Source organism: Saimiri boliviensis, chromosome 6, assembly GCF_048565385.1.
Source record: "Saimiri boliviensis isolate mSaiBol1 chromosome 6, mSaiBol1.pri, whole genome shotgun sequence".
Lineage (NCBI taxonomy): Eukaryota > Metazoa > Chordata > Mammalia > Primates > Cebidae > Saimiri > Saimiri boliviensis.
Window position 1 is genome coordinate 114802553 of NC_133454.1, and position 22728 is coordinate 114825280.

General features: G+C 45.2%; 1 protein-coding gene across 2 annotated transcripts in view; it reads left to right on the top strand.

Moving 5' to 3' along the window:
- CSTPP1 (centriolar satellite-associated tubulin polyglutamylase complex regulator 1) overlaps positions 1 to 22728 on the top strand; it is a 220925-nt gene that overhangs the window by 176839 nt on the left and 21358 nt on the right. For both annotated transcript variants that reach the window (XM_010334111.3, XM_003920053.3), the window contains one exon: positions 14756 to 14840. In XM_010334111.3, the coding sequence (XP_010332413.1) occupies positions 14756 to 14840 (85 nt within the window). The remainder of the gene's footprint in view (positions 1 to 14755; positions 14841 to 22728) is intronic.

Here is a 22728-nt window from a genome sequence, read left to right on the forward strand (position 1 = left end):
GGGAGACTGAGGCAGGAGAATTGCTTGAACCTGGGAGGCAGAGGTTGCAGTGAGCGGAGATCATGCCATTGCATGTCAGCCTGGGTGACAAGAGTGAAACTCCATCTCAAACAAACAAACAAACAAACAAAAACAAATTCTGCACTACCCAGTCTTTGTGCTACTTCCTCAACCACAGAGAATGACATTGAAAGTATCCTAGAATGTCAGACCCAAAAATTAAAAAAGGTTTGTACATTTTCAAATAGTTCTTAGTGGTCTTTTAAAAAATTGTTTGATGTCTTCTCATTGCTCATACTTGTGTTTGTTCTCTTAATTTTAAAAATAGATTATACGTGAACATGACAAAATTCAAAAGGGTGTACAATCTTTTATATACTTTAAAATAAAATATATATTTCTTAGTCTAATCAACCTTGATCATTTATTTATATGTGAGGCATGACAGGAAGAAATTGAGGCACAGAATTGGTGCCCAGTGGAAGGCCACCCATTGATGGGGAAACAAAACCCCAGTGAATAAGACCAGACTTTGTCTTTCAGAATTCTTGTGCATAAAAGAAGTTGGGTGGATTCATCCTGATGCCACTGGATATTTTTCATCTTTTTCCTTTACTTTTTGTATGCCTGCCAGTCCCAGAGAAAGATAAGGATCAGGGTTCAGAAAGCCTAACTATTGTGTCTTTTCCTGGGATGGAGAGCACTATCATTTGGTTCACATTTTTATTAAAATAAGATGAGTGATTCACTCACATTACAGGCAAAGGATCCTTTACCAGGAAACCATACTTTGAAAAACAAAGCTGATGGCTTTAAGGAACAGTAACTACTAACACCAATTTCCTTTCCCATCAAGTCCCAAAAGAGTCAGACACTCTTCTTTCTCTAGCTGCCTCATTCTCTTACCAATACATATCCACATAATTATAGATAGGGTACATTACATATGCCCGCAAAAGACAAAACAGCAGGAAAGACAAAGGTGGATTCCGCTGAAGAGATGTGTGTGTTTATCTATTTCTAGTCCCCTTTCTGGTTCTTGCTGTTTCTGTTCCTTACGTTGGGTTTTTTAGTTGATAGGCAGCCATAAATCCATCATCATTGGTGGAAGCTAATGGACTCTGACGAGAAAACAGGCTGTTGTCTTCCTAAGCACGCCTACATGCTGGCCACCGCCTTCCCCTGCTCGCACACCCATCAAGAACCAGAGAACTTAGATTGTTGTTTTTTTATTTTTAGTCTGTCTTGGTTCCACTCGCCCTCAGTGAGTAACCCCGTTAGCCACTGCTTCTGTTTATTTAGAAAGAAGGAAAATGCATTTTAAGCAAATCAAATGCATAATCTGTTCCACTTCTTATTTATTCTGTGGCTGCTTTGGACTGTGGAAAACTCAGAGAAATTATAATAACTTTTATTAGTTTTTGTTTTCTGTGGCTTTCTCTCTTCTCATCAGACAGTTTTGCTAATGACATAAAATTTTACCCTAATGATAAGCCTGATTTTAAATTGCCAAGAAAAAGGAGGAGGGACCGGATGCAGTGGCCTGTAATCCCAGCACTCTGGGAGGCCAAGGCTGGTGGATCATTTGAGGTCAGGAGTTCAAGACCAGCCTGGCCAACATGGTGAAACACCATCTCTACTAAAAATATAAAAATTAGCCAGGTGTGGTGGCACATGCCTGTAGTCCCAGCTACTCAGGAAGCTGAGACATATATGTGTGTATATATATGTAAAATTAATTTTGTTGTCTCTTCTCTGTTTTCTTACAGACATCAGTAGCAAGTCACTTAAAATAGAAAGGGCCCGTCAGTTTGTTTGGTGGGGGAAGCAAGGAAGTTTAGGAGCCAGATAGACTGCATCTGACCCTGTAGCCACGCTAGGATAAAAGGTGATAGAAAGAGATGGACTAGCTACTGGGGATTTAAATGTTCACAGTAATAATCATTGGCCAGGTGCAGTGGCTCACACCTATAATCCCAATGCTTTGGGAGACCAAGGCAGAAGGATCATTGGAGGCCAGGAGTTCCAGAGCAGCCTGGGCAACATAGCAAGACTCTGTCTCTAGAAAAAATAAAAGTGAAACAATTAGCCAAGCATGACGGTGCACACATGTAGTCCTAGCTACTTCCCACCTAGGCTAACGCAGGAAGAGCGCTTGAACTCAAGAAGTTCCGGGCTGCAGCAATCATGCCACTGCACTCCAGCCTGGATGACAGAGCAAGACCGTGTCTCTAAAAAAATTAAAATAATGGCCAGCACAGTGGCTCAAGCCTGTAATCCCAGCACTTTGGGAGGCCGAGGCAGGTGGATTGCTTGAGTTCAGGAGTTTGAGACCACCCTGAGCAACATGGCTAAACCCTGTCTTTACAAAATATACAAAAATTAACCAGGCATGGTGGTGGGTGTCTGTGGTCACAGCTATTTGGGGAACTGAGGTGGGAGGATTGCTTGAGAGGTGGAGGTTGCAGCGAGCCGTCATGACTCCACTGCACTCCAGCCTGGGTGACAGAGCAAGACCCTATCGCAAAAGAAAAAAAGAATAAAATAATAATAATTAAACAAAATAATAATAGCAGTTGCAGCTAACATTTACTGGGTTCTCACTGTGGGCATTCATTGTGCCAGGTGTTTTTCATCCACAGACGAAGGAAAAGCAGGCTGAGTTCCCAGAGACTTACAGCACATGGAAGAAGACATCCTAGGGAGCCAGCTTGTGTAGCAGAGAAAGGCCAGCCTTTGAATGAGAAGGCTTGATCGGGTCCTGAAACTATCACTTATGTGGCAGTTTTGTCCCTTGCTGAGTCTCATTTTCCAGGTCTATAAAAATGGGAATTAATACCATTTTCTTCTCCCTGCCCCACAAAGTTCTTATGGGGATCAAAGTGATAATGCATATGAAAATGGTTTGCATAATTCTACGGTGTCTACAAATATGAGCCATCAGCACTATTAAAAGTGAGGTGACAGAGTATTGGCAGTGCACTGAGAGTCCAGGAAAGTGTGCACCTGCCTTCAGGCAGGAAGTCTGTTATTCATTCATCAGTAAAGAACAAAGTCTTGATAAAATCATTATGAGATAAGAAATAAGATGGTTTCAGCCACCCACTGGCTGGAGCTGAAGGAGAACGCTGATAAATTACGCCTTTTGTTATGCAGGTGCCTTCCCACCTGTGTGCCTTAAATCAAGGAAAGTAGGAACAAGAGCAGGTACTGTTGATTGGCTTCTTATCTGTGCCATGTACCAGCCCCTTAATTTACCATCTCTTCCTTTTAAAAAAATTATCTTTTAATCCTCTCAAAAATTCATGATTAGTATTATCATCATTCATACCATTATTACTGTTATTCACTCTCATTTCCAACTGGCTTGCCCAGTGTCACTTGGCTAGTTAGCGCAAGAACCAGGATTTGGACCCAGATTGGCTGATTCAGGAGCCTTGACTTTTTTTTTTCCGAGATGGAGTTTCACTCTTGTTACCCAGGCTTGAGTGCAATGGCGCGATCTTGGCTCACCACAACCTCTGCCTCCCGGGTTCAAGCGATTCTCCTGGCTGCCTCCTGAGTCGCTGGGATTACCAGTGATGCACACCACACCCAGCTAATTTTGAATTTTTTTGTTGTTGTTGTTAGTAGAGACGGGGTGGTCTCCATGTTGGCCAGGCTGGTTTCAAACTCCTGACCTCAGGTGATCTGCCCACCTCGGCCTCCCGAAAGTGCTGGGATTACAGGCATGAGCCACCACACCTGGCCATCACAATTTTTTTTTTTTTTTTTTGAGATGGAGTCTTGCTGTGTCATGTCACCCAGACTGGAGTGCAGCGGTGCGATCTTGGCTCACTGCAACCTCCGCCTCCCAGGTTCTGTTTTGTTTTGTTTTGTTTTTTTGAGACGGAGTTTCACTCTTGTTACCCAGGCTGGAGTGCAACGGCGCGATCTCGGCTCACCGCAACCTCCGCCTCCTGGGTTCAGGCAATTCTCCTGCCTCAGCCTCCTGAGTAGCTGGGATTACAGGCACGCACCACCATGCCCAGCTAATTTTTTGTATTCTTAGTAGAGACGGGGCTTCACCACATTGACCAGGATGGTCTTGATGTGTTGACCTCATGATCCACCCGCCTTGGCCTCCCAAAGTGCTGGAATTACAGGCGTGAGCCGCCGCGCCCGGCCGCTTCCTAGGTTCAAACAATTCTGCCTTAGCCTCCTGAGTAGCTGGGATTACAGGTGCCTGCCACCACAACCAGCTAGTTTTTGTATTTTTAGTGTAGACAAGGTTTCACCATGTTGGCCATGCTGGTCTCAAACTCCTAACCAAGTGATCCTTCTGCCTCTGCCTCTCAAAGTGCTGGGATTACAGGTGTGAGCCACTATGTCCTGAGTACATCCTAAGCCTGTACCCTTGACCGTTGCACTATGTAAGACCCACTTAAGCGTTAGGGCCAGTGGTTTTTAAACTGCCGTTTGTAGAGCTCTAGAGTTTTGAGGTAGCACCTGAGGCCTTCTTTCTTTGACTTCTTATCTGGATGAGAGCTGCTGAAGAGAAAGTTGACTAAGAAAGTCTTTGTTTTTATAAATATTAAATATTGAGATTCCTTACAAGATGATCATTTGTTATTTTATTTCTTTGAGACAGGGTCTCACTCAGTCACCTGAGTGAGTGCAGTGCTGCGATCATGGCTCACTGCAGCCTTAACCTCTCAAGCTCAAGGCGTCCTCCCACCTCATTCTCCTGAGTAGCTGGGACTTCAGGTGTGTGCCACCATGCACAGCTAATTTTTTCATTTTTATTTTTTGTAGAGATGAGGTTTCACTATGTTGCTCAGGCTGGTCTTGAACTCCTGGGCTCAAGCAGTTCTCCTGTCTTGGCCTCCCAAAGTGCTGGGATTACAAGCGTGAGCCACTGTGCCAGCCCTAGATTTCTGTTTTTTAAAAATGTTTATCTGTTAAAAATTTCTTTTCAGGCCAGGTGCAGTGGCTCACAACATCCTTAATTTACAGATGATAAAACTGAGGCCATGAAAAGTTGTGCCCAGATAGGTATAATCAATTATTTGCCAAAGTCAGACCAAGTTCTTTTCTATATCATGATGTGTCTCTGTAGTAGACTTTTTCCCCCTAAAACAACATAAAAACCTTCATTCTGGCCATAAGAACCCCTCAGAAAGAAATGTAAAATTCTGCCTTTTTCAAAGGTTGAGTGAGGTATTCCAGATATATCACCACTGGGACGGCATGATGTTCTCTCTTGCCTTTAGCACCATTAGGAGGGATTAAGGTCCATTCTCCAGTTTAGCTCTTGTGCCTGTTTAACCATTTCTGTTCCATTAAGAACAGGAATGCATTGCAGAAGTTGGTAACAACACCTGCTTCTTCCTGGAGAAGAATTATACCTTGGCCCTGAGGTGTCGGTTTCAAATGGCTCACCCTATTCTGTTTCCAAACAAAAAACGGGAAGTAGTAACACCTGGTGGAGCTGCATGAGCACCTGATTGGTGGTGCAAATTCTAGGCTTGCATCACTTTTTTTTTTTTTTTTTTTTTTTTTGAGACGGAGTCTCGCTCTGTCACCAGACTGGAATGCAGTGGCGTGATCGCGGCTCACTGCAACTTTCGCCTCCCGGGTTCAAGTGATTCTCCTGCCTCAGCCTCCCAAGTAGCTGGGATTACAGGCGCGCGCCAGCACACCCAGCTAATTTTTCTATTTTTAGTAGAGACAGGGTTTCACCATGTTGGCCAGGATGGTCTCAAACTCCCAACCTCAGGTGATCTGCCCACCTCAGACTCCCAAAGTGCTGGGAATACAGATGTGAGCCACTGCGCCCAGTCGGCTTGAGTCACCTCCTTGATGGGCTGCTGGAGCCTTTGGGAGCTTATGGTGCCAAGATCCTGCTCCACATTTTGGTATCCAAAACCGCCTTCCATTTCCCGAATAATGGGTAGGAGACTATGTCCATGCCAGAGTAGCTAGCCCTGTTGTTACTAGAGAGGCTTTATTTTCTTCTGGCACTGGTGCCTCTTTCCACAGTGCCATATGGCTGCCCACCCTGGGCATGTGCAGCCTGCATTTCATGTCCTCGTGCTTTCTAAGACAGGACCTCCGCCAGAACAAAGCCTTGCCTGGCTCCTCCAATCCCTAATGGCCCCATTGTGATGAACAGACCCCAAGGGTTCGACATAGCATAGGAGATTCTTGACAGACCAGGCCTCTGGTTCAAGCCACCAGTGGTGGTTCAGGATGGCCATGGTTGGCCTAAAAACCTGGTGAGAAAAACCTGATGATATGTCCTACGTGACCTTGGGAACAATGTTGAGATCCTGGCTAGAAATGCCCGCATTTCTTTAAATCTTTACTCGCTATCTATAAACAGTTCCTGGAGAGTTGCTTTTGTTCATTTTAAACATTGCCATAAAATCGTTACTGTGTCCGATTTAATACTTTGCCTAGAACAAATATTACCACCAAACAGAAACAGATTAAATACATTTCTAGCTTGGTGTCTGGCTTAGTCATAATAAAATATAAAACTAAAAGGGCTTCCCTGCCCCCACTGGAACACAAGGAAGATGCTCTGGGGGGTAACGAGCTGGCGAAGGATAGTGTTCAGAATGGCCCAAATACCTTACCCCGCAGGTCTCTTCCTTTTGTAAGTTCATTTCCATTCAGTAAACTAATTATCATTACCTTCCATTTATAATATAAAACACCAGTGCTGTCAAAGGAGATAAAATAGAATAACACAGCCTCCTCTTTTTCTGGGGCTTTGCTTGATGGGAACATGGCCCTAGTATGGTAGCAATCTTTCTGTGACTTGTGGTACCAACTGCTGCTTGGGGAGTGAAGCCATCAGATGTCTCGCCTCCTTCTCCCCTTCCTCCGCACTCTCTCTCACTCCCTTCCCCCGCTCTCAAGAGTAGCACTGAGAAGTATTTACTCAGCTGTGGCCTGGTAACAAAGCCTCGGTGTCCCAGGGATTGGAAGGGGTGGTGTGGTCATGCCCCAAACTATCCGTGTCCTTCCGAGCATCTCTTGGCAGAGCAGCCTGGCTGAGGATGAGTGTCATTTACAGTGAGCCTTCACAACCCCTGCATAAAAGAACATAAAAACAATTGCAACTGAAAATTGGAGAGTCCACACATGGGCTGTGGTATTCTCTGGCCTCTGTGGTAGTCCTATTGAGATCATGCAGCCAACCAACTAGAGGCTGCTCAGTCCTCTGGGATTCCCATGGCTTGTAGCATTTCATTATCTTCAGCTCTTGTTCAGCACTAGCTCGCTCAACCAACATGTAGGCACTCACACAAATGAATTCAGACCAAGCCCCGTTTCATCCCTCATACTTTAGAGCTAAAAGTCCTTGACTTCAGCTTTAGGGAAGGCTTTCTCTGAAGGAATGAATATATGGCCCCAGTTCCTTCCATCTGGCACTCCTCCACGGGTCTTCTTTAGTGACACCACTGTGACCCTGGCAAAGGTACCATTTCCCAGGAAGAGGAGAGGTATCTGATCTACAGCCACATTCCACCACAGTTCTTCCGAGCAAATGTGGACATGCACGGTGGTCTGCAAGGAGGGTGTAGACCGAGCTGCTCCCAGAGAGCTTCAGAGGCAGGACTCACCACAGCAAGAAGGCAGACCAATGTCAGAACGACATCCTTTTCCTACAAATGAGGAGGAGTTCACCCTTGAATAGATTGGGAATCTATAATTTCTGACTAGATTCATTTTCTTAGCTAAAGTAAATTCATCTAACACTCTCTGGGATTAGAGTGGAGATAATCAACAGAAGAATATTTTGAGTCAGGGCACTGCTTATCTTGAAACAGTAGTATTCATGCTAAACTTCTAAAAGCCTCTAATTGGTTGGCATGAACTTTGAACTAAAGCAATCAGCACAATGCCTGGTGCATTGCAGTAAACATGTTGAAGAAATGAATGAATAAAAACATGCCTCACATGTGACTCAAATAAAAATTCATAGGGACAAAGTCCTGGTCACTGTGTGAACACAGAGATAGGGGATCTCCAGCCCTAGGCTTTCTTTGGTTTACATAGAAAAATCAGTGACACAGCCTGGTGCGGTGGCTCACACCTGTAATCCCAGCACTTTGGGAGGCTGAGGCAGGTGGATTGCCTGAGGTCAGGCGTTTGAGACCAACCTAGCCAACATGGTGAAACTTCGTCTCTACTAAAAACAGAAAAATTAGCTACGTGTGGTGGTGTGCACCTGTAATCCCAGCTACTTGGGAGGCTGAGGCAGGAGAATTGCTTGAACCCAGGAGGCAGAGATTGCAGTGTGCTGAGATTGTACCACTGCATTCCAGCCTGGGCTACTGTGTCACCAAAAAGAAAGAAAGAAAGAGAGAGAGAGAGAGAGAGAAAGAAAGAAAGAGAGAGAGAGAAAGAAAATTGGTGATACATTCTTATGAAAAGAAATATTCAAGCTGATTGATGAGCACTTGGTGAGGAGGCCAACAGGCTTGTGAAGTGTAGCGCAACTGCCATGGTTTATCGTGCTTACCAAGAGTTACAGTATGTGCTTACCAAGAGTTACAGTACCTAGGATGTAGGGTCTTTTCCTTATTTCATACTTTTCAGCTCCTGGCTGCTCCCCATATCCCTGTAAGTTTGCAGAAATGCCTCCTGTGCCTGGAGATCCCCTATCTCTGTGTTCACACAGTGACCAGAACTTTGTCCCTATGCATTTTTATTTGGGTCACTTTGTGAGGCAGATTTTTATTCATTCATTCCTTCAACAGATGTTTACTGTAATGCACCAGGCATTGTGCTGGTTGCTTGTTTTTTGTTTTTTGTTTTCAAATAGAGATGGGGGTTTCACCATGTTGATCAGGCTGGTCTCGAACTCCTGACCTGGTGATCTGTCTGCCTCAGCCTCCCAAAGTGCTGGGATTACAGGCATGAGCCATCATGCCCAGCCTGTGCTGGTTGCATTAGCTCAGTTCAACGTGCCATTGCACTCCAGCCTGGGTAACAAGAGCGAAACTCCGTCTCAAAAAAAAAAAAAAAAAAAAAAAAAAAAAAGATTCCTTAATTTCAGGACTTCAAGTTTTAATCAGTTAATAATTATAAAATAATGCTACCACTTATTGACACTTCGCTAACTTTTTTTAGAAAAGTATCTTGTAGACCTCTTTTGATCTTTTTCGATTCCATTAGGTACTGTAGTTATTCACACTTTTAAGGCAAGGAAACCAACGTTCAGGGAAGTTGTACAACTTGTCTAGTCATGCTGGTGGCAAGTAGTGGAACTACGTTTTGAAGCAGGGCATCCCATTGCAAAGCCAGAGTTCTGCAGTAATACAACTGCCCTGCCCAGCTACCCCGTGCTGTTTAAAGTGGCCTTCCTGAAGGGCACCTGTGTGTTTAACGTTGATATAAAGTCTGCCAGTCATCTGGTATGAATAATCCTATCATCAGAAGTTGAGTTCTTCACAGAGCAGCTGGATCCCACCTGCTGGGGTGGAACTTTCAGGACCTTCCGAGCCTGTGCTGGGCCTAAGTCTGAATCTCAGCCCTCTTCCTAGCTGTTTCCTTGAGAAAATTATTATACCTCACTGAGCCCTAGTTTCTTTATTTCTGAAATAATAATAGCAAGTACTAACAGATGGCCCTTACAATGGATCACTAATGTAAATGTTCTAAGCACTTTACATTAACTCACAACAACTCTGCATGTTCATACTGTCATTTCATAGATGGGGAAACTGAGGCATGGAACACTTAAAGGTCAAGTAACTTGAAGGCAGTGGCAAAGCTAAGATTTGGACCCAAGCAGTCTAACTCCAAAGCCCACGCTATTAGCCACAGTGCTATGCTGCGCTGTCTCTGGAGAAGATAAAATCAAGGGTGTAAAACACCTCTGGTCTGGAGCCAGCCACACAATTTGGGAGACTGGTCCAAGGCTTAGAAGAAGAAACTTTAGCAGGTCTGACCACCCACAAAAGGAGACACACAAATTTGTGGAGAGTGTACTGATTTTGATCTTACACCAAAGCCTTATTATGTCTTTGCCTTTGAACTCACAAGACCTACTGGCTGTCTCCTTTCTCACTGTAGGGGGTATTCCTTTAGAGAAGATGTCTATTGATACACAGTACCTCCCCTGCACCTGCCAGGTAGAACAGTGGCTGGCAGGTGGGTGGGGATGAGACACGGCGGTGTGGCCACCAGTACAGGTGTCCCCCAGCCCATGTCCTCTGGTCTAACTGAGGCTGCTGTACTGGAGCCTCAGTCTAACCTGTTGACAGTAATTAGAACCTTTCAGACTCAATTTCTTATGTGGAAAATCCCAATTCACTTGAATTGTCTCCTTGATCCAGTTCACCTGCAGCTATTTAGTTCCTGCAGTTAGTTTAGAGGGGAAAACAAGCTCTTAAGCCTCACACATTTTGGCTGATAAGATCAAGGTGCTGACAGTGTTAGCTGGGTAGGTTTTGGAGCCAGACTGCCTGGGTTTGAATTCCAGTTCTACCTCTTAAGTGTGCACAATCTGAGTTTTTGTGTCTGTGAAATGAGGATAATAGTAGTGAAGATTAGTGAGGTAACATATGTAAACACCTTAGAACAGTGCCTCGCCGAGAGGAAGTGCTCAATAAATGTTAGCTGTGTAATCATTAATAAATTCCTGCTGCCATCAGCCTTCCTTCCCTCCTTCCCAGCCTGAGATCTTGCTCGGGGAAGACAGGTCCCCTTCCTGTCCCCTACCCTGGACCCTCCTCTCCTCGCTCGCCAGCTTATAACTTCCTCATCCTCATCTGTCAAATGGGACTGGGAATAATGGAGCCTGCTTCATAAGGTTGCTGTGAAGGCTATGTAATTTTTTTTTTTTTTTTTGAGGTGGATTCTCGCACTGTTACCCTGGCTAGAATGCAGCGGCATGATCTCAACCCACTGCAATCTCTACCTCCTGAGTTCAAGCAATTCTCCTGCCTCCTAAGTAGTTAGGATTGCAGGCACCTGCCACCATGCTGGGATAATTTTTGTATTTTTAGTAGAGATGGGGTTTCACCATGTTGCCAAGCTGGTCTCAAACTCCTGACCTCAGGTGATCCACCTGCCTCGGCCTCCCAAAGAGCTGGGATTATAGGCATGAGCCACTGCACTTAGCCTAAGTGACTTAATTCAAGAGCTAAGCACAGTTTTTCATGACTACTCACTGTCATTACAGTTATTGCTGGAGCGCAAAGGGCTGTGAGAAGGGCCTTTGAGATCTTGGACAACTCTAAGTGCCAAAAAGCCCAAAGTAGGAGCATTGGGGTGAACTGGTGCCCGAATGCTGGCCGCAGAAGCTAGGGGGACTGCTGGCTTGTTCATCATAACATGGAGCCTGGAACAGAGCAGGCACATGGGAACAGGAAGTAAGTGGCCACTGCGGGAGAGTGTTGGATTTAGCTCAGGCAACCTGACAGAGAATTTTCAAAGCAGAACACTTTTAGGTGTGTAATGTCCAGACTCAGCAACAGCGAGGCTCATGCCTGTAATCCCAGCACTTCGGGAGACTGAGGCGGGAAGTTCCGGAATAGGTGGGAAGTTCCAGATGGCATGAGACCCCGTCTCTACAAACATTTTTAAAATGGGCGGGGCATGGTGGCATGTGCCTGTAGTCCCAGCTACTTGGGAGGCTGATGCAGGAAGATCGCTTGAGCTTAGGAGTTCAAGACTGCAGTGAGCTATGATCATGCCACTGTACTCCAGCCTGGGTAACAGAGTGAGACCCCCATCTTAAAATTGATCTATTAATTAAAATTTTAGCTGGGCATGGTGGCGCATGCCCGTAATCCCAGCTACTCAGGAGGCTGAGGCTGAAGAATCGCTTGAACCCGGGAGGCGGAGCTTGTGGTGAGCCGAGATCACACTGTTGTACTCCAGCCTGGGCAACAAGAGCAAAACTCCATCTAAAAAAAAAAAAATATGTATATATATATATATATATATATATACATATATATATATAATTTATTTATTGTTTAAGACGGAGTTTCACTTTTGTTGCCCAGGCTGGAGTGCAATGGCGCAATTGCGGCTCACCATAACCTCCGCCTCCTGGGTTCAGGCAATTCTCCTGCCTCAGCCTCCTGAGTAGCTGGGATTACAGGCACGCACCACCATGCCCAGCTAATTTTTTGTATTTTTAGTAGAGCCAGGGTTTCACCATGTTGACCGGGATGGTCTCGATCTCTTGACCTCGTGATCCACTCACCTCGGCCTCCCAAAGTGCTGGGATTACAGGCTTCAGCCACCACGCCCGGCCCAAAATTTTCTTTTTAATAAAAAACACTCAGCAGCAAATACCTTCCTCCTTTCTTCTCCTCTCCTCACCCCCAGGATTTGAAAACAGAAGCAAAACAACTCCTATTGTTTAATGTTACTAAGTTCTAAACATTCTGCTCAGTACTTTATAGACATCATCTCTTTTACACTTGACTTTAACCCTGAAAAGTGTTGGTATCATTTGCATTTTAAGGATGAGAAATGGAGACTTGGAGAGATTAAGCAATTTGCCCAAGGTTACATACTTGGTAAATTGCAGAGCCAAGAGTTGAACCCTACCCTCTGGAGCAGGAAAGGAACAAGCTCCCATATGCTCCTCAGTGTTCTGATTTTGAAACAAGTCTTACCACTCATGGTTCTCTCAATACCCACTGTACGGCAGCTGAGAAGTGTCTCAAAGTAGCAGAAATCATCTGGCCTTGATGTTATCTGGTCACTACTTCAGTAGAATTAGAACTCCTCTTTCCACACCACCAACGCAGAGTCTGCGTGGAAGAAGAATAATAACAATAACCAATAGACTACTTCTCCACAATTAAAAGTTTATTTGCTTGCATTTTTATTAATCTCTTTATCTGAATGCTGTCTGTACTTAACATTTAGAAGAGTCAAGTTCCAGAAGTGGTGAGCAGGATGTATTCTGTTTTTAGTATTTTTAAGAGCTTTTGTTGCATTAGAGAAGTACACAGTGATATTTGTAAATCATTATTCTGTCTTGGAAGTAAATATTTGAAGTACATGAGAAAGAATAACATCCAGAACCTGAAGAGGGACTAGGGTGTAGAAACCAGGAAGCTCATGTTGAATCCTAGCATTGTCTTTCTTAATTAACTCTCTCTCGTTTTTTCATTTTCCTTCATTCTGTTATCTTCCCAAGGATATTTTGTAGGTAATTTGGGGGTTAAATGTGAGTTCCTATGAAACACTTTGACTCTCCGTAAGAATGCTATCAGATCCATCCACCAAAGTTTAGCCTAGAAAAGCACTGATGATTCAAAGATAGAACTTCCTTTATTTACTCCCTGCCAGAAATCACTCTTCTCTCTACATGGGGAGTTCCGGAGTGAGAATAAAGTGGGAACACGTTAGATTCCGTGGCTTTTCTCCCTTCCCTTCGCCTTTATCCTCACCCCAAGTCTGAGACCACGAATGGCGATGACTCCCTCCCTTGAAGAACAAGACCTCCTGCCAGGCTGTGCCCGAGGTCAGGCGAGTGGGAAGAGGAAAGTGCCACAAAAGCCATCTTGATCCTTTGACCTATATTGACGCTGAGTCTGTTCCTTTGGTGTTCCTGACTTCGGCAGTGTGGTTAGTCAAACTCTGTCCCCACCTTGAATTGAGCTTTAATGAAAAAGTACTAGGAACCCAGGCCTTTCCCTGGAGATTTGGGGTTTTTGTCTTGGAAAAGCATCAACCGAACTAGCAGGGGCAGGAGGTCTGGATTCCTGTGGCTTTGGGTTAACTTAGGTCCAGTAAAGCCAAGTGCCTGTGATCATCATCTCCATTCCCCAAATGTAGCCATGCCCTCTGGTTTCCCTCCTCTCACTCATCCTCCTCCCAATTAGACAGGCTTCGGAAGGGATTGCTCTCACTTTAGTGTTACTGGGTTCTTCCATATTCGAAATGCTTTGGTACGTGGTAATACTTGCACGTTCTTACTCCTTGGCTGATCTGAAATCTTTTGCCTTCAGTATGTGCAGCAACAAAATTACTTTTAAGCATCAGTGTATTCTTCTCCCTCGGGATCCTATAAATCTCTCTGAGATTCGCCTCTCTGGGTTCTCTGCTGGGCCACAGAGCCTCATCCTGGCCCACCTCTCCCAAAGCACTGCTTCTGTGTATCAGGAATCATTTGGTTGCCTTGACTGTATATCTTGGACCTTTGTCTTGGCTTCCTATAGCAGGATGACCAGATTTGTTGCAGGCATCAAAGAGAAGCCAGCCTGCTGCAGTGCTGGATGACAGAGTAATGAGGTCTGTGGGTTTCTATGCTATTCTCCTCCTCCACACACGGCAAGAGTGTTTGCCTTGGTACTGCTTCCAGATATTCTGTGGATGGTCTTTGGGAATGTGGTGGTAAGTGTCCCCATGCCAGAGAATTTCAGCAGATTTAACCGGCTTTGAAATGACTTGTTCTTCCAGATTTTTATATACAAAGAAAACCAAACTTAAGAAGGTTGATAAAGGTGCCTCTCTCGTTTGCTGTCTTCACCCGACCAGTTTTCATACCAGGGAAGCTCTGCTGGTCAAAATGTTGTAATTGGGTGCCTCCCACCCAGGAAAGGCTTTGTAGGAATATTGATCTTAAAATCTCACACCTGGAGGTTAGAGACTAGCATACCCTTAACACTGACTTGCCTTTAAAAGAGCAGCTCTACCAAGACCAGGTTTGAAACTCATGAAATGAACAATAAGAGAACAGTGACTTGAAATGCAGAGACCTAATGTGTTCCTCCCATTTCCACTTCAGATTTGCTGACTATGAAAGAATATCACTGTTTGCTGCAATTACTGTGCCCCGATTTCCCGCTGGAGCTCACTCAGAAAGCAGCCAGGTACGTCTCCTGAACTCTTGAAACCAACTCAGCTCTGTGTGGCCGCTGCTTCTTAGAGAAACCTGAAGTGTATACAAATGAAAAAGCAGCATTTAGGGAAGAAACTGGCACTGGTAGAGGGGTCTATTTGGGATTTGCCCCAAAACAAAATACGTTCTGCATTTCCAAAGGGAAGCGAAATGAGTCTTTGTGGTTGCTGTGGGGAGCCTCAGGGTCTGAAGATAGAGTTGGAGGGTGGTGAGATGAAGAGACAGAAAAAGCCCGACCCCTGCGCGCGCGCACACACACACACACACACACACACACACACACACACACTAGAGGATATTCTGAGAAAAGAGGGGCTGTATTTGTGTGTTTTCGCGGTACTGTGAAAATACTACCCAAGACTGGTATAAAGAAAAGAGGTTTCATTGACTCACAGTTCTGCATGGTCTCAGGAAACATACCATCATGGCGGAGGGCAAAGGGGAAGCAAGGACTTCTTTCACATGGTGGCAGGAGAGAGAAGTGCAGGCAGGGGCGATGCCAGATGCTTATAAAACCGTCAGATCTCGAGAACTCAGTATCACAAGAACAGCGTGGGGGAAACCGCCCACGTGATCCAATCACCTCCCGCCAGGTTGCCCTCTCAACACCTGGGGATTACAATTCGGGATGAGATTTAGGTGGGGATACAAAGCCTAACCATATCAGGGGACAAGGCTTGGCAGTGACGTGTGATGAACAGGGTTGAGGTTAGGGACTAGAAGGGCATGAAGGTGATAAAGCCCCAGTTGAGGGAAGGGCGAAGTATATTATTTATGTCAGCAGAAGCTTTTCAAGATCAGTCCAGAGCCAGGACTTGGCAGAAATAGTTAGAAGCCCCTAATTTCTGTGTTGGGTTTCACCGTCATTCACAATTTTTAACCACATGAGGTAGCTGAACTATGCCTCAGTTAACTTTTACTTACTTAACTCAAAACCTGAGCTAGACCGGGCATGGTGGATTACACCTGTAATTCCAGCACTTTGGGAGGCCAAGGCAGGCAGATCACCTGAGGTCAGGTATTCAAGGCCAGTCTGGCATACATGGTGAAACTCCATCTCTACTAAAAAGACAAAAAATTAGCCAGGCACGGTGGCGCACACCTGTAGTCCCAGCTACTCAGGAGGCTGAGGGAAGATAATCGTTTGAAGCTGGGAAGCAGAGGTTGCAGTGAGCCAAGATGGCGCCACTGCACTCCAGCCTGGATGACAGAGCGAGACTCCATCTCAAAAAAAAAAAAGGAAAAGGAAAAAATAAAACAAGCAAATCTGAGCTAGGGTTGCAAGTGGACATGTAGCAAAAATCATGTTTATTGAAGAATGTCTACCTTCCCTAAATCATACTGAATGCATTTACCTTCATTGTTCTATTTAAATGTGTTTACCTTAACTGTCTCACCTAATCCTTGTAAAAACTGTTACTTCCCTTTAAAATGACCCTTTGTGGTTTCCGTGGGAAGCCTTAGGCTCTGAAGACAGAGTTGGAGGGTGGTGAGAGAATTAGGCAAACAACAACAAAACACACACACACACCCTAGGGTATATTCTGAGGAAAGAAGGGGCAAAGGTTGGCAGTGACTTGTGATGAAGAGGGTTGTGGTTGGAGAACAGGGAGGTGACAAAGTGGCCGGGCAGTGGCTCACGCCTGTAATCCCAACACTTTGGGAGGCTGAGGTGGGTGGATCACCTGAGGTCGGGAGTTGGAGACCAGCCTGGCCAACATAGCAAAACCCCATCTCTGCTAAAAATACAAAAGTTAACCCAGTGTTGTGGTGGGCACCTGTAATCCCAGCTGTTTGGGAGGCTGAGTGAGGCAGGAGAATCACTTGAACCTGGGAGGTAGATGTTGCAGTGAGCCGAGATTGTGCCACTGCACTCCAGCCTGGGGGACACAGTGAGACTCCATCTCAAAAAAAAAAAAAAAAAAGGCACGAAGGTAATGAAGTCCAGTTGAGGGAAGGCTATTACTGCTCACTTCATTGAAGTGGGAACTGAGGCTCAGAGAGGGTAACAACGTCATGCGAATATACTGATAGCTTATAAGTAGCAGAGGCGGGACTGGAACCTCAGTCAGCCTGAATCCAGAGACAGGGATCGGGAACACAAGGAGATTCAGAGTCTCCCACCTCCCTGTGTCATGCCGTCATTTCTGCTTTGTGGTTTGACCCATTGAAAACAAAGCTGCATTGGCTGCGCTGCACCAAGAATCACCTCACTCCTTTTGAAACGTGCCAATCAGCTCCTCCGCTGACTTTGAAGATGGCAACTTTATTCCTCCCAGCAACAGACACCAGCCCCACAGTGCGACAGGGTATTTTGCAGCTCACAGCTCATGACCTAATTTTGCTGGTCATGTGCAAAATCTGTTTAGTGATCACGCACTCCGAATTTTGTAGGTTTTTCCCCTCATTATTCAGTGGATACTTTTCTTTCCCTGTAGCAACTGCCATTAGTAAAAGCTGCAGTTCGGGTTTTATCATTTTGATTTATCTGCTATCCAAAGGAGATGGGATTTTTTCTTCACTGAAAAATTTAAAAAGCATGGGAGAGTATCTCTTGTAATTTAAAAGCAGCCAAGTGGAGTTAGCTTAAAATTTCCATGATAGTTCCCCTTTGGGCTCAAATCATTTTTATTTATTTATGTATTTATTTATGTATTTATTTTTTGAGACAGCGTCTCACTCTGTCACCCAGGCTGGAGTGCAGTGGTGTGATCTCAGCTGACTGCAACCTCTGCACACCCCCCGCCCCTCGGTTCAAGTGATTCTCCTGCCTTAGCCTCCTGAGTAGCTGGGGTTACAGGTGCGCACACAATACCCAGCTAATTTGTGTGTGTGTGTGTGTGTGTGTGTGTGTGTTTTCAGTAGAGATGGGTAGGGTTTCACCATGTTGCCCAGGCTAGTCTCAAACTCCTAACCTCAAATGATCTGCCCACCTCAGCGTCCCAAAGTGTGCTGGGATTACAAGCATGAGCCACAGCGCCCAGCTGGGCTCAGATCATTTTAAGGAAGATTCAGCCCCAAAATCTGGGGAGAGAAACTCAGCATCCTTAAAGACTGAACTTAAGAATGAAGGTCAGGTATGACAACAATTAGAGAATTTCTAAATAAAGAAAAGGAACCATAAGTGTGAGAGTGTATTCCCAAGAGGGCAAGTAGACCCATAGTAATCTTGTTTGCTGCTTAATTACTGTCACTTAGCATAGTACCTAGATACATACCAGATACTCCATAAATGCCTGCTGAATGAATCAATACATGAATGAATGTGTGAGTGAATATTCCTTGTCTGGCATTTTACATGATTCTAATAGTCCGTGATTCTAAGAAACTCTAAGAACAAGAGTCAGCAACTGTATCCTATATTCATTTGTTCATTTGTTTATTCATTAAATATTTCTTTTTGCCGGGCGCGGTGGCTCAAGCCTGTAATCCCAGCACTTTGGGAGGCCGAGGCGGGTGGATCACGAGGTCGAGAGATCGAGACCATCCTGGTCAACATGGTGAAACCCCGTCTCTACTAAAATACAAAAAATTAGCTGGGCATGGTGGCACGTGCCTGTAATCCCAGCTACTCAGGAGGCTGAGGCAGGAGAATTGCCTGAACCCAGGAGGCGGAGGTTGCGGTGAGCCGAGATCGCGCCATTGCACTCCAGCCTGGGTAACCAGAGCGAAACTCCGTCTCAAAAAAAAAAAAAAAAAAAAAATTTCTTTTTAACAGCTATTTGGGATACAGTTTATATACTATACACTTCACTCATTTAAAGTGTAAAATTCAATGGCTTTTAATATATTTTAGAGTTGTGCATCCATTGCCACGGTCCATTTTAGAACATTTTCATTACCCTAAAAAGAAATCCTACACCCCTTAACCATTACTCTTCAGTCCCCCCTCCTCCATCTTCCCCCAACCCTAGGCAACCTCTCATCTACTTTCTATCTCTATAGATTTATCCACTGGCCATTTCAAATAAGTAGAATTGAGGCCAGGCACAGTGGCTTATGCCTGTAATCCCAGCATTTGGCAAGGCCAAGTGGGAAGGATTGCTTGAGCTCAAGAGTTCCAGATCAGCCTAGGCGACATGGTAAAACCCCATCTCTACCAAAAATACAAAACCAGCCAGGTGTGGTGGCATGTGTCTGCGGTCCCAGCTACTTGGGAGGCTGAGGTAGGAGGATTGCTTGAGCCTGGGGGGGTGCAGAGATTGTAGTAAGCTGAGATTGTGCCACTGTACTCTAGCCTGGGTGACAGAGTGAGACTTTGTCTTTGAAGAAAAAGAAGAAGAAGAAACCAAATAAGTAGAATTGTATATGTGTTCTTGGCTGGGCATGGGGGCTCATGCCTGTAGTCCTAGCACTTTGGGAGGCTGAAGCAGGCAGATCATTTGAGGTCAGGATTTTGAAACCAACCTGGCCAACATGGTGAAACATCATCTCTACTAAAAATACAAAAATTAGCCAGGCATGGTGGTGCACGTCTGTAATCCCAGCTGCTCGGGAGGCTGAGGCAGGAGAGTCTGTTCAACCCAGGAGGCGGAAGTTGTAGTGAGCCGAGATCACACGGCTGCGTTCCAGCCTGGGCAACGGAGCAAGACTCCATCTCAAAAAAAAAAAAAAAAAAAAGTGATCTTTTGTGACTAGTTTCATTTATTAGGTGGGTGCAAAAGTAATTGTGGTTTTTGCCGTTGTTTTCAAAACCGCAATTCCTTTTGCTTCAACCTAACAGCACAGTGTTTTCAGGGTCTATCCATGTTGCTGTGTGTGTCAGTACTTCATTCACCAAATGTTTCTTGAGTGCTGATTTTGTGCCAGGAGGTATTCTGGGGATACAGTCATGAATAAGATATCGTTCCTGCCTCTCAAAGAACTTGATTTAGAAGGGGATTGCTTAGGTACTGGTCACTGGCTGCCGCCAGTCTGTGCATATGACTTCGGTTTTGATTGATCACTCCAGAATAGCCACTGACCTCTTTTCCCATCCTGTGATGTGAAGGAGCTTATGAAAGTGGGCCTCAGATACACATCCTAGCCCCCCGCAGCCACAGCTTCGCATTTGCCCCAGCTCTCCTTAGACCCTTCCAATCTGATACATGGAGGCACCACAAGATTTGAGTATAGGTGCTAGAACCCTGTAAGAACCAAAAATTCTCAATACCAACGTATAATTGAACAGTTACTGATACCAAGGTGCTTCTGGAATGGTATTCCTCTATTTGTGGCTGGAAACTTACCCAGGCCTCACCTAGAGGTCTGTTGTTTGACAGAAACCTCAGACCTTTCTGTTTGAGGAGGAGGAAGCATGGAAGCCAATTCATGTCAATAGCAGTATGAGGGAATTATGGGAATGGCAGTAACAACAGAAGGGCCCAGGGTAACCCTCACGGCACTGGCTGCAGTTAGATGCATTCAGAATTCAGAGAGGTTTGTTTTCTCCCCGGGGATGAGCTTCAAGCTTCTGTGTCCACCTCATCTCCTCAGTGCCATGTTTTCCCCTCTGTACCCCAGCTGGTGTGTATGTAGAAAACTTGTATGTATCCCAGAAAGTGTCCCCTGATTTTGTAAGCTACTCTCATTTTGTCCTGAAGGTCAGGATCTCAGCTTCCACACACACACCTATGCATCTGGCCAGAATCGCAAAAGTGGGTGGTTGAGACTTCAAAGCAGTTACTATTGCTAGAAGAGGAACTGCCCTCTCCCATCTCACTGCCAGGCTTACTTTATTTAGGACCCTGAGGTCTGGGGACAGGCTGCAGAAGGAGGCTCCAGTCTGTGATGATGTATGCATAAAAGAATGTCATCCACAGGCAGCTGTACACCGGAGCCTGTTCAGAGGCATGGCATCTCCACATACGCCTGCCTTATGTGCTGCAGGCATCATAGCCAGGCCTTGGGGCAGCAGGTGTGAGCTGGAAACACAGGAAAAGAAAAAGCAAACAGACTCCATGACAGCAGCCAACCCAGAGATCCCTCCACCTCGCATGTCCCTGCAGCAGTTGGAGTAGTTTTATCCTTACGTAATCACCACAGCATCACTCGCTTTCCATCCTCCATGGACTAGAAGCTTTCCTAATGGTTAAGAGCATGTAATTGGAGCCAGACTTCTTGAGTTCAAATCCTGGATTCCATAGCATACTAGCTATGCCCTTGAGAAAGGTGTTTAATTTCTTTGAGCCTCAGTTTCCTCATTTGTAAGATAGGAATAATAATAGTTGTAATGATTGAAGGAAAAGTGTATGATGTGCTTAAAACAGTGGGTGGGCACAGAGTCAACTTGTCCTAATTATTAGAAGTAATATTAACCTTGACCTAGGAGAACACAGGCCCCATGGCATCAGAAAGTTCAAGTGTACATTCCACCTGTGCCCATTAACTAGATGACCCTGAGGAGATCTCTTAACTTGTCTGAGCCCTGTGTTTATATCTGTAAAATGAGGATGATAATAACTAACTCATAGGGTATAAGATTTTAGTAACACCAACAAAACCATGTAAATTGCTTAGCATATTGTAGACATTAAATAATAATTTTTTTTTTTTTTAGAGAAAGTCTTGCTCTGTTGCCCAGGCTGGAGTTCAGTGACGTGATCTAAGCTCACTGTAACTTCCGCCGCCCAGGTTCAAGCAATTCTCGTGCCTCAGCCTCCCCAGTAGCTGGGATTACAGGCATGCACCACCATGCCCAGCTAATTTTTTGTATTTGTAGTAGAGACGGGGTTTCACCACGTTGGCCAGGCTGGTCTCAAACTCCTGACTTCAAGTGATCTGCCCAACTCAGCCTCCCAAAATACTGGGATTATAGGCATGAGCCACCATGCCTGCCCGGTAATCTCTTGTTGTTACAATAATGTTAGTATTAATAGTGCCAGATTTTTTAAAAAATAAATGAGAAGTTTCTGGATTTCCAAAGGCAATGCTTCCTGGCCTTTTTGCACTTCACGGCAATCAGAAAATAATATATAACAAAAATGTCTTGTAAAGACAAGACTGCTTGTGATTGGCCTGCAGGCTCTGGCCTCCATTCAGCTGGGCCAAGGGGACCATCACACCTGTAAGTCATTTGAGGCCCAAGTGACACAGGGTTGGGAAGCTCTGCTCCAAGGGTGAAGATTTAAAGCACTGGTTCTCAGACTTGAGCATGCATCAGAGTCACCTGCAGAGCTTGTTAAACCACACATGGCCAGACCACAGCCCCAGAGTTCACTAGGTTTAGGGCAAGCTCAAAAATTTGTATTTCTAAAAAGTTCCCCAGTGATGCCGATAGTCTGGGAAACACATGATGAGAACTACTGATTTAAAGTATTACCTGCCATTCTTTTTTTTTTTTTTTTTTTTTTTGAGATGGAGTCTCACTCTGTTGCCAGGCTGGAATACAGTGGTTCAGTCTCGGCTCACTGCAACCTCTGCCTCCTGGGTTCAAGCGATTCTCCCTCCCAGCCTTCCAAGTAGCTGGGACTGCAGGCATGCACCACCATACCCAGCTAATTTTTGTATTTTTAGTAGAGATGGGGTTTCACCATGTTGGCCAGTATGGTCTCGATCTCTTGACCTCATGATCTGACCACCTCAGCCTCCCAAAGTGCTGAGATTACAGGCCTCAGCCACCACGCTTGGCCATATTGCCTGCCATTCCTATTCTGGCCGGGTGCGGTGGCTCACACCTATAATCCCAGCACTTTCAGAGGTGGAGGCGGGGGTAGGCGGATCCACTTGAGGCCAGGAGATCAAGACCAGCCTGGTCAACATGGTGAAACCCCATCTCTAGTAAAAATACAAGAAAAGCAGGGCATGGTGGTGTATGCCTGTAATCCCAGCTACTCAGAAGGCTGAGGTAGGAGAATCATTTGAACCCATGAGGCAGAGGT